The following is a 16,473-nucleotide window of genomic DNA, read 5'->3' as shown; positions in this document are numbered from 1 at the left end:
AGAGGTCCCTTTAAGTAAAAGTTTTTGTTGTGACAAAGTTTCATTTCAGCAACGAGGGACGGGGAGTCCCCCTAAGTAGATGGTGATAGTGGGTACCCAGGGTAGGAATGCCAGAGTGGTGTAAGGGGGCCTAATGTCCCTTAGTGGTGTAGCACTTGTCACGGTGCTCCTACCTGGATATCCTGGAACCCCAGGCGTCACCGGACGAAGCAGAGCGAATAGGGTGAATAGGTGGTGGATTTGCAGAATAAGTTGAGTCCAGACTTGTATTGAAGTAGTTAACAGCTTTACTTGAATAAACCTGCATCAGAAAACAATCTTCAAGCTTTATCTTGGTTTCCAGCAGAGTTAATTCTGGCAAGCAACACTCTCAGCTATGCTACATCTGTACTCTCTTAGCTCTGCTGTACTTAACTGGATTAAACAGGGACTTTTTCTTTCTCTGTAAGCTGCAATCCCTCTATCTGTGCTTTAGATCTCTGTAGTCTGAATCTCTCTTTATCTTTGTCACTGGATCTGTACCTTTATCTTTCTCTGGAGGCACTTCAGCTTAGGCCTCAGGACCCAGCAGAGCAGACAGTGCTCTGCTGGCTGGAACACAACCTTCCCCTTGGAGGGGGTTATCCTGAACTTTGCACACAACCTCTCCCCAAGGAGGGGAAGGTTAGACTCACCTTCACTAACTAAACTTCTCCATCTCTAAAGAGGGCAAGAATGGATAAAAAGGTTCCATCTTAGGTGAACTAGCTCTGACATATTTGCTGCCATCTGCTGGTGAACCAGGCACATTACATTAACATAACAGTTGCATTGGAATTAATACACATATTGCAGGATCTGGAATAAATACACAGGATGACATTAGATTAACCAAGAGACAGTGATGGGGCAAAAAGAGTGGCAATGCCCACTTGCAGGGTATTACACTTCCACCACCAAAGATACAATGAGGTTTCTGACAATAATTATCAGCCAGTCCTAATTGTAGTGGTATCTTCATATGATAGGGTACTTTAAATTGTGAAATCTTGACTGATGGAAGAGTACGTCTGCACTGTAGCTTCTCCTCCCTGTCACAGTGCGGTTCACTGTGACTGTGGTCTCTGTGTACGCGGGCTGCAGGCGCCCTAGCGTACTGGCTGCAGGTTGCCTCCTGTGCAGGCTGGTTGATAGGGGCTGGCTGCGGTGTCTCCTGTGAACTGCCTGTGAATGTTTGCTATCGTCCTGTCTGCTTCTTTGCTTCTGTTGTCACACGGGTTGGTTGTGCCCTGGCATACTGGCTGCGGTGTCTCCGTATATGCTGGTTGCCAGGGGCAACGTCCTGTACTGCGGCCTGTGTGGTTCTGTTCTCCTGCTCTGATGGGGTTAACTTCCCCTGATCTGTGCCTGGGTGCGGCTTCTCAGGTGCCTCGTTAATCAGCTATGTCTACCTGTGAGCTGTGGGGGCTTGCGGTCAGTGTTTCTAGTTCCGTGTTTGGTGTAGCCCCTTGCTGCCGACCCAGGGGGTCTTACCGTCTGCCCGTTTGTATGGTTTTGCCTGGTTTTTTATTGTTGTATTATGTATTCTGTTTTTATCTCGTCTGTTCGCAGGCAGCTGTTCTGTGATGTTGTGCTGTCAGGTTCTTGCCTGGTCTGTTCTGTGCCTGATAGGTGCGGGTCTCACCACTGGGACCCGCACCTACAATGAGAGCGGAGCGGGAAAATGAGCGGAGGGTGCACTGCGCATGCGCAGCCGCCCTCCATTCATTTCTATAGGGCCGCCAAAATGGGGGCTCGGCTATTTCCGTCTGCCCTATAGAAATGAATGGGAGCAGGGGTCGTGCGTGCGCGGTGCGCTCCCATTCACTTTAATGGGAGCAGCGCTTGGTGGTGGATGGACCCCGGGAAACCGGGGTTCTCCAGCCACAGCTTTCCCAGCTCTGTTCTCGTTGTAGGTGCGGATCCTAGCAGTGGGACCCGCAACTATCAGACAATGGGGGCATATCCTAGTGATATGCCCCCATTGTCTGAGATGGGAATACCCCTTTAACTGCTACTGTTGTGTTTTGTCTAATGCCCTGTTTGGCAGTGCCTCACTGCTTCCGTTCTGACTTCGTGAGAGGGTCCCTGGCTTCCCCAGAGGGGAATCGCTATCTGAATCTGTATCTGAATCGCTGTCTGACTCTGCTGGTACCATCACTGGTATCTTCTGGTCTGCCGAACCAGCTGCCACTGACTTGGTGTCACTCTAGGAGTCGCTCCTGGCAAATACAATTGGCTTAAGTCTATCCTCACTACCAGGGGCTCTAGTGAATACCAGGTGTTGCTTAGTCATGCCCCTCTAGAGAGTAGCGAGTCAGTGGCAAAAGTGGGTTCACACCCTCTGGTTCGTTACACTCCCTACTTCTACATCTCTATAAAAGAGTGAGTCCTTCACCTGGATGGCTCATACTTCCAGTGCTCAGCAGATATGGCACCGGTGACCGGCTCTCTCATTCTTCTAATTTTGTGCTGTGCAGCGGCCTTAGCAGACAACCATGGCAAACCACCACGACTACCAGGTAATCCTAATTAGAATGTTAGTGAGTCACAGATAGAGAACCTTCTAAGGTGTATCTATGGGTTGGTTTAAATATTTCAGACTGGCTAGTTCTCCTGTGCTGGATACAACTGATGGCCAAGCTGGACTCTTGTCTAATGTTCATAGTTGGATTGAGTAACATTGCATATAAAGAAAGAGGTCCGTGGCAAAGCTGATGCCACCAAAGACAAAAATACCCCATAGGAAAGTATAGAATCAGTTGTTTCATCCCTTTTTGAAAAAGGGCTTGTTTTTTCTCTGGGAAAGGGGAACTAGGGTGCATATGTGAATGAGCCTTAAAGAGGTTTTCAAAGATTTTTCAAAATTTGGTCCAATGCAGGGGGCTGTAAATGAAAGGAAAAACCCTTCACCTTTTATATAACCTGCCACTCATCTGGTCCTGCAGCAATGACATCACATCCATCGTTCACATGATTTCTGCTTTCAATCACTGACCTCAGTGGTTATGTGTCATTCATTCACACATGACCACCAAAGTCATTGATTGGCAGTAGTGGTCAGTCATGAGAACGATGGATGTGACACCATCTATGTGGGAAGGTGTGGGTTCAGAGCAACTCTGAAGCTGCAGGACATGTATAAGGTGGGCCTGGTTTTACACAACCCCATGCTCTGAGTCAAACTTTTAAAATCTCATAATATCTTAATCACAATTCCTCTCATGTCATTGTCTCCATCTCTTTAAGGCTCATCCTCTTCCTCTATTTCCTTTATGTCTATTGTACATTACAGTAAAGTATAGGATAAAAGCTTTTTCTCGATTTGGTCAAGATTCCATTGGTTTCCTCCAACGTCTCACTCAACAAACTTAAATTAATAGAAATCCCCTTTGACAGATGTCCACCAGGAAGGATAGGGGGGCCTATAGACATTTACATATATCCTCACTCTCATGTGTCTACACATGTCCATTCCACCATTTAACCTCTAATAGGTCATCATGCTGATCTCCTGGAGTTAGATTTACCAGAGACATTTACCATGAGTGTCTGACCAGTAAAGCATATTTTCACCATAGACATGATGATCAATGTTATTAGAGATGAGTGAAGTTTCAAAAAATTTGATTCGGCTGCTTCGCTGAATTTTACAAAAAAATCAGCTTTGTGGCGAATTACATCACAAAGCGCATTTCTTGGTAAGTAGCGGGTGCAATAACAGGGATCAGCGATTACGCCACTCCCCGTCATTGTAACCCTCAGATGCCGTGTTCATACATGATTGCGGCATCTGATAGTAAAAGTACAGAGTAAAAAAACAAAAAAAATGATATTTACCTGATCCATTTGCTTGGGACGGGCACTGCCATCTTGATTGAAGGTCTGGCGAAACTCTCGCTCGGGACGCGATGACATGCACAGGATTTCGGCTGAGATCTTCAATCAAGATGACAGTGCTTGGCCCATAGCGAGCAAGTGGATCAGGTGAATATAATTTTCTTTTTGTCTTTTGCACCATTTCAGTTTAAATCGATTCACTACTACGAAGCACGAGGAAATTTGGCTTTGCAGCGAATCTAATTTATCCTGAAATTCGCTCATCACTAATTGTTATCATTAAAGTAGTTTCTGGGATCCCAGCAACAGTTCATTTTATGTGACCTTATCAACAAAAAAAGTATTGTCCAAGGCATACAACCCCTTTAATGGATGGTAGACATACAGAAGATTGAAAAGGTTGTATGGGGGAAGAGGGTCATTCTTATGATCCCCTGCTGCTTCTCTTTTGACTTTTACTGAGTCCCCACTGGTTTCTGCTTCCTACTCTCCTGTCAACATGCATGGAAATGCCTAGAGATGCCTGTCAGCCAGTCATTGGCCACAGTGGTGTTCAGCCCCAGTCAGTGGTTTGTTAAGCAGGCATCACCAGGCATTTCACGGGTATTGAGATTGGACAAGGATGACGAGACGAGACGGTTTAAGTAACTGTCAGGTTGGGAGGGTATGACTTCTTTTTTTAATACACTCTGTGCCCTTTTCCAGGTAATGTTTCCACTCAGACTACCCCTTTTATGGACTACCAACCATAAAAGGGGGTGTATGCTTTAACAATATTTATTTGTTAGAAGGATCTCAAATAGCCTAGACCCTCAGCCATCAGCTTTCTTTTACAAGAGAAACTCACAGCAAGTGTTCAGATCTATTACACCAGTGCCACAGAGAAACTAAACCATCCACCTGACCATTGAAGTCAATACTCAATCCTTGTAAAGCACTGGCATGTTGAGTCCTCCACAAATAGACATCTCATTCTACTGCATGGTAAATGTTTTTCAGTATATCATCTCACATGTTGGTTCCCACATGCCTTATCTACCAAAAGGAGAGTGAGATGACATACTAAAGGTTAGTTGGAGAAGGTAGATGTGTGGAGACATAACAGAGAATAATACATGTAAATGTGTAGATATCACTTTTCTGGTGGTGGACACCTGCCAATATGTCAAAGACCTTTAAGTGCAGGTAGAAAGACCTCAGAGAGACAGGAGAGATTAACACCAACCTTCAGAAGATCGTATTATTCACCTATAGGTACAGAATGAGTCATTGCTCAGTCAGAACTGGTACACCAATGGTTCAACTAGAGATAAAGGAATTTTTTCAAAATTTCGATTCGGCTGAATTTTCCTGAAAAATTTGCTTCGATCCAAATTAATTTGCGACAAATCGCATAAAAAAACGGCTATTTCCGGGCTGCATAGAGCCTTTATATGGGTGTAGAACACTGTGCCTTGCAGTAACACGCATAGGGAGTGTGCTGTGGTAGTGAAGTAATACTGTCACTCAGTATGACATGCAGATGACAGGCGTCACTATTAGAATCACTGCACACTTCACTTATTTGGACAGTCACCGGGCCAAAACCGACCAAATAACTCAAGTATTAACTCAGCCTTACAGGTCGATGTTAGTGTAAAGATGATGCGCACTCCATTTACACCCTCGTCAGTAGGGTTGAGCGTGAATATTCGAATTATGAATATTTATCTCGAATATCGCAACTTAGAAAATTCACAAATATTTTAACCCCTTAAGGACTTAGGACGTACCGGTACGCCCTGTTTCCCGAGTCCTTAAGGACCCAGGACGTACCGGTATGTCCTGTGTAGTTTTGATCACTGCCGCACGGCCGGCAGTGATCGGAACAGAGTGCCTGTTGAAATCATTCAGCAGGCACCCTGTGACAATGCCTAGGGGGGTCCTGTGAACCCCCCGCATTGCCGATCGTTAAGCGCTTATGCATTGCCGATTGTTAAGCGCTTATGCAAGTTTCTGATCCCTGCGGTCCGTGACCGCAGGGATCAGAAACCTCAAAGTGCCCATATTTTTGAAAGTTATCCCCCCCTGCAGCCCTTTGTGTTTTTGTGCCTGCGGGCGCAGCGGGGAGGAGGATTTCGGGCGGTGCGGGAGGCGGGCGGGAGGCGTGCGGCAGTGTGGGGGGGCGGGTGCCCAATCTTCCGCCCGCCCCTCGTTTATTTTCAGGATGGCCAAGCGGTTGAATCAAAGTGTCAGCTCATTGCTGACACTCCGATTCAAACGGCAGACATCTGTGCAGATGTCCGCCGTTTTAACCCCTTCCATGTCGGGGTCCGTAGGGACCGCTGTATGGAAGAGGTGAAGAGGGAGGGAGCTCCCTCCCTCTCCCATCGGGGGACTGCTGTGCCTTTGCAGCTCCCGGACAGGATGGGGTGACAGAGGGAGGGAGCCCTCCTCCCTCCCCTTCAACGTCTGCTCAGTTGTGGCAGACAGGGAAGGTTCCCATGGCAACAGGACACCTTCTCAGGCATCCTGCTGTCCATGGTGCTGAACAGATCTGTGCTAAAAGCAGAGATCTGTTCAGGCAAAGTGTGAGTAAAATACAGTGCAGTACACTATATAGTGTACTGTACTGTATTATACAGACATCAGACCCACTGGATCTTCAAGAACCAAGTGGGTCTGGGTAAAAAAAAATGTTAAAAAAGTGAAAAAAAGTAAAAAAAAAAACAACACATTTATCCCTGAAAAAAAATATATAAAAAATTCCTTACACATGTTATATATCACCGCGTCCGTAACGACCCGATCTATAAAACGGTCATGTTACATTTCTCGCACGTGAACGCCATAAAAAATAAAAACTATGATTAAATTGAAATTTTGCTCACCTTACTTCCAAAAAAAGGTAATAAAAGTGATCAAAAAAGTCATATGTATGCCAAAATAGTACCATTCAAACCGTTGTCTCATCCCGCAAAAAATGAGCCCCTACATGAGACAATGGCCCAAAAAATAAAAAAACTATGGCTCTCAGACTATGGAGACACTAAAACAAGTTTTTTGGTTTAAAAAATTATATTATTGTGTAAAAAAGGTACACATATTAGGTTTTTCCATGTCCGTAAGAACCTGCTCTATAAAAATATCACATGATCTAACCCCTCAGGTGAACAACATAAAAATAAAAAATAAAAATGGTGTTAAAAAAGCCATAATTTTGTCACCTTACTTCCAAAAAAGGGTAATAAAAGTGATCAAAAAAGTCGTATGTACCCCAAAATCATACCATTAAAACAGTCATCTCATCCTGCAACAAATGAGACCCTAACTAAGACAATCGCCCAAAAAATAAAAAAAACTATGGCTCTCAGACTATGGAGACACTAAAATGATTTTTTTTGTTTCAAAAATGATATTATTGTGTAAAACTTAAATCAATTAAAAAAAGTAAACATATTAGGTATCCCTGCGTCCGTAACTACCTGCTCTATAAAAATAGTACATGATCTTATCTGTCAGATGAACTTTGTAAATAATAAAAAATAAAAACGGTGCCAAAACTGCAAATTTTCCATTTTAATCCATTTTTTCCCGTAACAAAGCAAGGGTTAACAGCCAAACAAAACTCAATATTTATTGCCCTGATTCTTTAGTTTACAGAAACACCCCATATGTGGTCGTAAACTGCTGTACGGGCACACAGCAGGGCGCAGAAGGAAAGGAATGCCATATGGATTTTGGAAGGCAGTTTATGCTGGACTTGTTTTTTGACACCATGTCCCATTTGAAGCCCCCCTGATGCACCCCTAGAGTAGAAACTCCAAAAAGTGACCCCATTTAAGAAACTACACCCCTCAAGGTATTCAAAACTGATTTTACAAACTTTGCTAACCCTTTAAGTGTTCCACAAGAGTCAATGGCAAATGGAGATGAAATTTCTGAATTTCTATTTTTTGTTACTTTGCTTCACAAAAAGTGTAATATAGAGCAACCAAAAATCATATGTACCCTAAAATAGTACCAAAAAAACTGCCACCTTATCCCGTAGTTTCCAAAATGGGGTCACGTTTTTGGAGTTTCTACTCTAGGGGTGCATCAGGGGGCTTCAAATGGGACATGGTGTAAATAAACCAGTCCAGCGAAATCTGCCTTCCAAAAACCACACAGCGTTCCTTTCCCTCTACGGCCTGACGTGGGGCCGTAGAGTGGTGTACGACCACATATCGGGTGTTTCTGTAAACCGCAGAGTCAGGGCAATAAATATAGAGTTTTGTTTGGCTGTTAACACTTGCTTTGTTAGTGGAAAAAATGGATTCAAATGGAAAATTTGGCAAAAAATTAAAATTCTGAAATTTCATCTCCATTTGCCATCAACTCTTGGGGAACACCTAAAGGGTTAATAATGTTTGGAAAATCAATTTTGAATACCTTGAGGGGTGTAGTTTCTAGAATGGGGTCACTTTTGGGTGGTTTCTATTATGTAAGCCTCACAAAGTGACTTCAGACTTGAACTGGTCCCTAAAAAGTGGGTTTTTGAAAATTTCTGAAAATTTTCAAGATTTGCATCTAAACTTCTAAGCCTTGTAACGTCCCCAAAAAATAAAATGGCATTCCCAAAATGATCCAAACATAAAGTAGACATATGGAGAATGTAAACGAATAGCTATTTTTGGAGGTATTACTATGTATTATGGAAGTAGAGAAATTGAAACTTGGAAATTTGCAATTTTTTTTTAAAAATTGGTAAATTTGGTATTTTTTATAAATAAAAATGATTTTTTTTACTCCATTTTACCAGTGTTTTGAAGTACAATATGTGACAAAAAAACAATCTCAGAATGGCCTGGATAAGTAAAAGCGTTTTAAAGTTATCACCACATAAAGTGACACTGGTCAGATTTGCAAAAAATGGCCAAGTCCTAAAGGTGAAATAGGGCTCAGTCCTTAAGGGGTTAAATATAGTGCTATATATTCGCTATATCGAATATTCGTAATTTTTTTCCATCTAAAAACATGATTCCTCCCTGCTTCTTGCTTGTGGCCAATGAGTTATTGGCCCACAAGCAACTTAAGCAGGGAGGAATCCTGACTTTAGATGGGAAAAATGAAAAATGACGAATATTCTAAAAAACTAATATATAGCACTATATCGAATATATTAGTTTTTTAGAATATTCGTCTTTTTTTTTTTTTAATCTGTACAGTTGTTCCACTTCGGCATACTCCTCCCCGACAAGCGTCCCCGTCACCAAGGGAACGACGCTTGTCGGGGAGGAGTATGTTGAAGTGGAACAACTGTACAGATTGAAAAAAAAAAAAGACAAATATTCTAAAAAACAAATATATTCGATATAGTGTTAAATACTTTTTTTTAGATTATTCGTAATATTCTAAAACAAGAATATATAGCAATATAGCGAATATTCAAAAAAAAAGAATATAGAGCAATTTAGCTAATATAGTGCTATAATCTTCTTTGTCTAATAGTTGTAATTTTTTTCTCATCTGAAGTTCAGATAGGAAAAAAAGACAACTATTAAAAAACAAATATAGCACTATATTAGCTAAATTTCTCTATTTTCATTTTTTTTAATATTCGCTATATTGCTATATATTCTTGTTTTAGAATATTACGAATATTCAGAAAAACGAATATAGCACTATATTAGCTATATTGCTCTATATATTCGTCTTTTAGAATATTCGTCATTTTTTTTCCATCTAAAGTCATGATTCCTCCCTGCTTAAGTTACTTAAGCAGGGAGGAATCATGACTTCAGATGGAAAAAAAATGACGAATATTCTAAAAAACGAATATACCGTATAGCACTAAATTCTATAGTGCTATATATTCATTTTTGAACCACGCCTGTATTGATAGCGTAATATTCGCATATTACGCGATCATTACCTTGCCAATTTTTCGAGTATTTTAAAAAAATATATAACGAATATTCGAATTCACAAATATTCTACGAAATATTCGCGAAATATCGCAAATTCAAATATGAACACTGCCGCTCATCACTACTCGTCAGCTGATTCCACATAGATGTACAGAGCAGGTCACCAAGTGGCACAATGACCGAGTCTGGAGGTGGCTGCATCAGGAGAAAGCCACCGAGTGGCACGACAACAGAGTCTGGAGTTGGCAGCAGTATGAGGAGGCCACCCAGTGGCACAATGACAGAGTCTGGAATTGGCAGCAGTATAAGGAGGCCACTGAGTGGCTCAATGACAGAGTCTGGAGATAGCAGCAGTATGAGGAGGCCACCGAGTGGCACAATGACCGAGTCTGGAGGTGGCAGCATCATCCGGAGACCACAGAGTGGCAAGGTAACATAGTGTAGAGATGGCAGTAGCATGAGGAGACCACAGAGTGGCAAGGTGACAAATTTTGGAGGTGGAGACAGCATCAGGAAGCCACAGAGTGGAAAGGTGACATATGTAGTGTGGATATGGCAGCAGCATCCGGGACAACAGAGTGACCCGGTAACAGAGTGGAGCGGTGGGTGTCAATACCAGTACCCGCTGATGAAGGTGGATGAAATAAGGAGCACTTGGCATCAGATGTGTGGAATGGTTGCAGCATCAAATTAGTACCTGAGGCAGGTACTCCGGTCTCTTGTATCAAAGTGTTGGTGCGGCACCATGGATTATCTAGTCTGATGCATCAGGAATTGGTGGTTGGGATTTCTGGCTGACCCATGCCTGATTTATCTTGATAAAGGTCAGTCTCTCCACATTTTGGGTGGACAGGCTAGTTCTCCTTGGGATAACTATGGCCCCTCCGCACTAAACACCTGGTCTGAAGCCACACTACTGGTCAGGCAGGACAGCTTTTCCAGGGCAAACTCGGCCATTTGCGGCCACAAATCCAGTTTGGCTGCCCATTAGTCCAGCGGATCTTCAATGTGGGGTGGCAGGGTGCTGTCCAAGTATGCCACCAACTGCTGGTTCAGGTTCTGCTCTACGTCTAGCTGCTGCTGCTGCTGCTGGTGAGTAGTTTCTTCACTATGCGGGTGAAGAAAGCTGCTCATCAGCGACTGTAGACTCAGGCTGCTGCTCATGCAGCTGGTACTGGTCCTGCCACCCCACCCCTCACCAGCAGCCATGGCAGTGGAATGTGAGCGCAGAGGGCCCCTTCGGTCAGACCTGCGAGAGGATGGACGATGGCGCAGATAAGAAGCGGCCAACTGACTACATAGGATGTCTCTGTAGTAGTTCAGTTTGTCCTCCCTCTCGGTGGGTGTAAAAAAGGCCCCCATTCTGGACCAGTAGCGAGGGTCCATCAAGGTGGAAAGCCAGAAGTCATCCCTCTGCCGAATGGTGACAATTTGGCTGTCACTACGCAAGCAAGTGAGCATGCATCGTGCCATTTGTGCAAGTGACTCGGAGGGACTCCCTGCCTCCATCTTCACTGCATACTGCCACGTTGTGTCTGGGTCCTCTGTCTTGTCTACCTCATCGCCCTGTAGCTCCTGTGGCTGCTCCTGCTCCTCCTATTCTATCAGCTGAATAGAAAAACCACCCATTTGGCTACACATTGCCTATGCTCCAATGTCCTCCTCCCCCTCCTCCTCCTCTTCCAGTTTAGCCCCCACAGGGCTCATGTGGCCGTAAGATCAAGGCACCACGTCTCCTGTCCCCTGACCACCCATTGTTACCAGCATCTGTTCCAGGACATGAAGCAGTGAAATGACGTTGTTCATTCCGTAGTCCTGGCAACTGACAAATAACGTGGCCTCCTCAAAAGGCCTAAGCAAACGGCAGGTGTCATGCATGATCTTCCACTGGCTGACATCGAAGTTACACAGTGGAGTACTTCTATCCACTTGCATCATCAAGAAATCGTTGATGGCCTTTTTCTGTTCGTATAGTCGGTCCAACATATGGAGTGTGGAATTCCAACGAGTGGAAACGTCGCATATCAGCCATGTTGGGGGATGCCGTTCTGCCGCTGCAGCTCAAGGGGCTGTTTTGTGCTGTACGAGTGGCTGAAGTGCATGCAAAGTTTCCTGGCCATTTTTAGGATGTCTTGCAGATGGGTGGAAGACTTCAGGAACCGCTTGACAACCAGATTGAACACGTGTTCCATGCAGGGCGCATGGCTCAGCCTTCCTTGACGCAGCACTGACACCATATTCTTCGCATTGTCTGTCAGCATGGTTCAGATTTTCAGTTGTCTCGGAGAAAGACAGGTTTCCATTTCTTGATGCATCACACGGAGCAGTTCCACCCCTGTGTGACTCCGTTTGGCAATGTAAACCAGGTGCAGAACAGCGTGACACCGCTGAGTCCTGCACATGTGGTATGCTGGAGGGGCACTGTGACTTGTCCCTGCAGTGAAGGCTGGGAACATGGTGGAGGATGAGGAGGCAGAGGTGGACATTGTTGCAGGACCAACAGCTTGACAACGAGGAGGCGGAAGCGGCGTGACCTGGCCAAGTTGCTGGTGTGGCTGTGCTGGCCTGACCTGGCCAAGTTGCTGGTGTGGCTGTGCAGGAACCGCATTCACCCAGTGGGCCGTAAAGGACATGTATTGTTCCTGACCGTAGTTACAGCTCCACACGTCGGCACTGCCGTGCACTTTGGCAAACACCGACATGCTCAAGGACTGGCCCAACTTCTGTTCTACATGTGTGTGCAGGGCTGGTACTGCCTTTTTCACAAAGAAATCACGGCTTGGGACTCTTCACCTCGGCTCGCCACAAGCCATTAGTTCTGAAAGGTGCAGAGTCTACCACTTGGAAGGGAGGGACTGCAGCACCAGCCACTTGGACAGAAGCACGTTCAGCTTCTGCACCGTTGGATGCGTGCACGCATACTGCTGTCTCTTGGCAATCGCTTCGGTGATTGCTGACGGAATGACTGACAAGGAGTAGGAGCAGGAGAATCTGCTCCAGCAAAAGATGGGATTGACAGACAGCTCGCTCCTGCTAAGGTGGTGGAGCCTTGACTGGCTGAAACTGGGTGCGTGCCAATGGGTGATGTAGCAGTAGCTGTGGCAGGCGGGACCACCACATCAGAGCCACAGTTCTCCCGGGCCACTTTATGGTGACACTACATATGTTGGTGAAAGGCCGTGGTGCCAACATTTGCACCCTGCCCTTGCTTCACCTTCTGCCTATATATTCTACATATGGTCATGTTGAGCTCCTCTGGCGGCATCACAAAAAACTGTCACACCGCCGAGTACCTGATTTTCCCTCCAACACTACTCACTGGCTGACTGCTACTGTCGCTGCCTCCGTGAACCCCTGCACCACTCCTTTCCGGAGAGGTAGGCTGCTGCAAAGCGGGTGTTCTACCTCGTGCCCATTTGGCTCACGACCTCCCACTGCTGCCACCCTGCTGACTCCCGACCACGCTAGCTACTTGCTGGCTCAGCCGCTGGGTCACTAGCAAGCTGCCACCCTCTTCTCCTGATGATGACGAAGCCCCTTCTTCACCCGGCTCCCAAGTGCGATCGGCTTCATCATCATCGAGTAGTGTCTGCACATCACTGATGTCTTCCTCAATGGTCTTTGGGTCAGGAACCTGACCGCTCGCGACACAAGTTTTCCTCATCACTACTTGCCCACCTAGTTGAGGAAGCGGCGGATGCCTCCTCCAGATCTTGGCTGGGCAGTAGCTGCTGACTGTCCTCTAGTAGCTCTTCCTCGCTGAAAAGTGGAGCCGAGTCTACAGCATATAATTAGGGATGAGCGAACCCGAACTGTAAACTTCGGGTTCGTACCGAATTTTGGGGTGTCTGTGACACGGACCCGAACCCGAACATTTTCGTAAAAGTCTGGGTTCGGGTTCGGTGTTCGGCGCTTTCTTGGCGCTTTTTGAAAGGCTGCAAAGCAGCCAATCAACAAGCGTCATACTACTTGCCCCAAGAGGCCATCACAGCCTTGCCTATTATTGGCATGGCTGTGATTGGCCAGTGCAGCATGTGACCCAGCCTCTATATAAGCTTGGGTCACGTAGCGCTGCACGTCACTCTGCTGATTCAAGCATAGGGAGAGGTTGCAGCTGCGACGTTAGGGCGAGATTAGGCAGATTAACTCCTCCAAAAGACTTCATTCTGTGATCGATCTGCAGCTATGGATCATTGAAGTGCTAATATCGACTTGCTCACTTTTTTGAGGCTGCCCAGAGCGTTTTTAGATCACTTTTTTCTGGGGTGATCGGCGGCCATTCTGTGACTTGTGGTGCGCCAGCACAAGCTATCACCAAGTGTATTTAACCATCAATAGTGTGGTTATTTTGTGCTATATCCTACATCAGCTGCAGGCTGAGCCTGTGTCACCGAAGTGCATTTAACCATCAACAGTCTGGTTATTTTTTGGCCATATACTACATCAGCTGCAGGCTGAGCCTGTGTCACCGAAGTGCATTTAACCATCAACAGTCTGGTTATTTTTTGGCCTACATCTGGTGCAGGCTGAGCCTGTGTCACCCAAGTGCATTTAACCATCAATAGTGTGGTTATTTTTTGGCCATATACTACATCAGGGGCAAGTTGAGCCTGTCACCCAGCGCCTAAAAAATAGACCTGACATTTCTATTCAACCAAATCTGTACTGTTTTAGCTGGTCAAGTTATTTGTAGTGACCGTAAAAGCACAGTTTTTGTTCTGGGTTGAAAAACTATTCCCAAATTTGCCATTCTCAAAATAACTAGTTTCTGCTATATGAGGCCTACTTGAAATCTATCCCAAAAAGGATATCTTACATTGAAGGTGCTGATAGTGTCATTCAGAAAAACCTAAGACACATGCTACCGTGCCGATAGAAGTCTGATTCTGTGATTAAACCTATACCTGTCACACAGCGCAAAAAAAAACAGGCCTCACATTTCTATTCAACCAAATCTGTACTGTTTTAGCTGGTCAAGTTATTTGTAGTGACCGTAAAAGCACACTTTTTGTTCTGGGTTGAAAAAATATTCCCAAATTTGCCATTCTAAAAATTGTGGTGAACGGGAACAATGAGGAAAACATCTAATAAGGGACGCGGACGTGGACATGGTCGTGGTGGTGTTAGTGGACCCTCTGGTGCTGGGAGAGGACGTGGCCGTTCTGCCACAGCCACACGTCCTAGTGAACCAACTACCTCAGGTCCCAGTAGCCAGCAGAATTTACAGTGATATTTGGTGGGGCCCAATGCCGTTCTAAGGATGGTAAGGCCTGAGCAGGTACAGGCATTAGTCAATTGGGTGGCAGACAGTGGATCCAGCACGTTCACATTATCTCCCACCCAGTCTTCTGCAGAAAGCGCACAGATGGCGCATGAAAACCAAGCCCATCGGTCTGTCACATCACCCCCATGCATATCAGGGAAACTGTCTGAGCCTCAAGTTATGCAGCAGTCTCTTATGCTGTTTGAAGACTCTGCTGCCAGGGTTTCCCAAGGGCATCCACCTAGCCCTTCCCCAGGGGTGGAAGAGATAGAATGCACTAACGCACAAACACTTATGTTTCCTGATGATGAGGACATGGGAATACCACCTCAGCACGTCTCTGATGATGACGAAACACAGGTGCCAACTGCTGCGTCTTTCTGCAGTGTGCAGACTGAACAGGAGGTCAGGGATCAAGACTGGGTGGAAGACGATGCAGGGGACGATGAGGTCCTAGACCCCACATGGAATGAAGGTCGTGCCACTGACTTTCACAGTTTGGAGGAAGAGGCAGTGGTGAGACCGAGCCAACAGCGTAGCAAAAAACAAAGAGGGAGCAGTGGGCAAAATCAGAACACCAGCCGCCAAGAGACTCCGCCTGCTACTGACCGCCGCCATCTGGGACCGAGCACCCCAAAGGCAGCTTCAAGGAGTTCCCTGGCATGGCACTTCTTCAAACAATGTGCTGACGACAAGACCCGAGTGGTTTGCACGCTGTGCCATCAGAGCCTGAAGCGAGGCATTAACGTTCTGAACCTTAGCACAACCTGCATGACCAGGCACCTGCATGCAAAGCATGAACTGCAGTGGAGTAAACACCTTAAAAACAAGGAAGTCACTCAGGCTCCCCCTGCTACCTCTTCTGCTGCTGCCGCTTCGGCCTCTTCTGCTGCTGCCGCCGCCTCGGCCTTTTCCTCTGCCTCTGGAGGAACGTTGGCACCTGCCGCCCAGCAAACATGGGATGTACCACCAACACCACCACCTGCGTCACCAAGCATCTCAACCATGTCACACGGCAGCGTTCAGCTCTCCATCTCACAAACATTTGAGAGAAAGCATAAATTCCCACCTAGCCACCCTAGATCCCTGGCCCTGAATGCCAGAATTTCTAAACTACTGTCCTATGAAATGCTGTCATTTAGGCTGGTGGACACACACAGCTTCAAACAGCTCATGTCACTTGCTGTCCCACAGTATGTTGTTCCCAGACGGCACTACTTCTCCAAGAGAGCCGTGCCTTCCCTGCACAAACAAGTGTCCGATAAAATCAAGTGTGCACTGCGCAACGCCATCTGTGGCAAGGTCCACCTAACCACAGATACGTGGACCAGTAAGCACGGCCAGGGACGCTATATCTCCCTAACTGCACACTGGGTAAATGTAGTGGCGGCTGGGCCCCAGGCGGAGAGCTGTTTGGCGCACGTCCTTCCGCCGCCAAGGATCGCAGGGCAACATTTTTTGCCT

At 45.9% G+C, this 16,473-nt stretch overlaps 1 protein-coding gene across 1 annotated transcript in view; it reads left to right on the top strand.

Annotated features, from left to right (window-relative positions):
• The first annotated feature begins 2,355 nt into the window (after positions 1-2,355).
• The window catches only part of LOC120997026 (WAP four-disulfide core domain protein 5-like), a 27,809-nt gene continuing 13,691 nt past the window's right edge, over positions 2,356-16,473 (top strand). Inside the window, exon 1 of the mRNA XM_040426939.1 lies at positions 2,356-2,540. Within this exon, the coding sequence (XP_040282873.1) occupies positions 2,450-2,540 (91 nt within the window). The 5' untranslated portion in view covers positions 2,356-2,449. The remainder of the gene's footprint in view (positions 2,541-16,473) is intronic.

Source organism: Bufo bufo, chromosome 4, assembly GCF_905171765.1.
Source record: "Bufo bufo chromosome 4, aBufBuf1.1, whole genome shotgun sequence".
Taxonomy (NCBI): Eukaryota; Metazoa; Chordata; class Amphibia; order Anura; family Bufonidae; genus Bufo; species Bufo bufo.
This window is presented reverse-complemented; position numbering and strand designations above follow the sequence as displayed.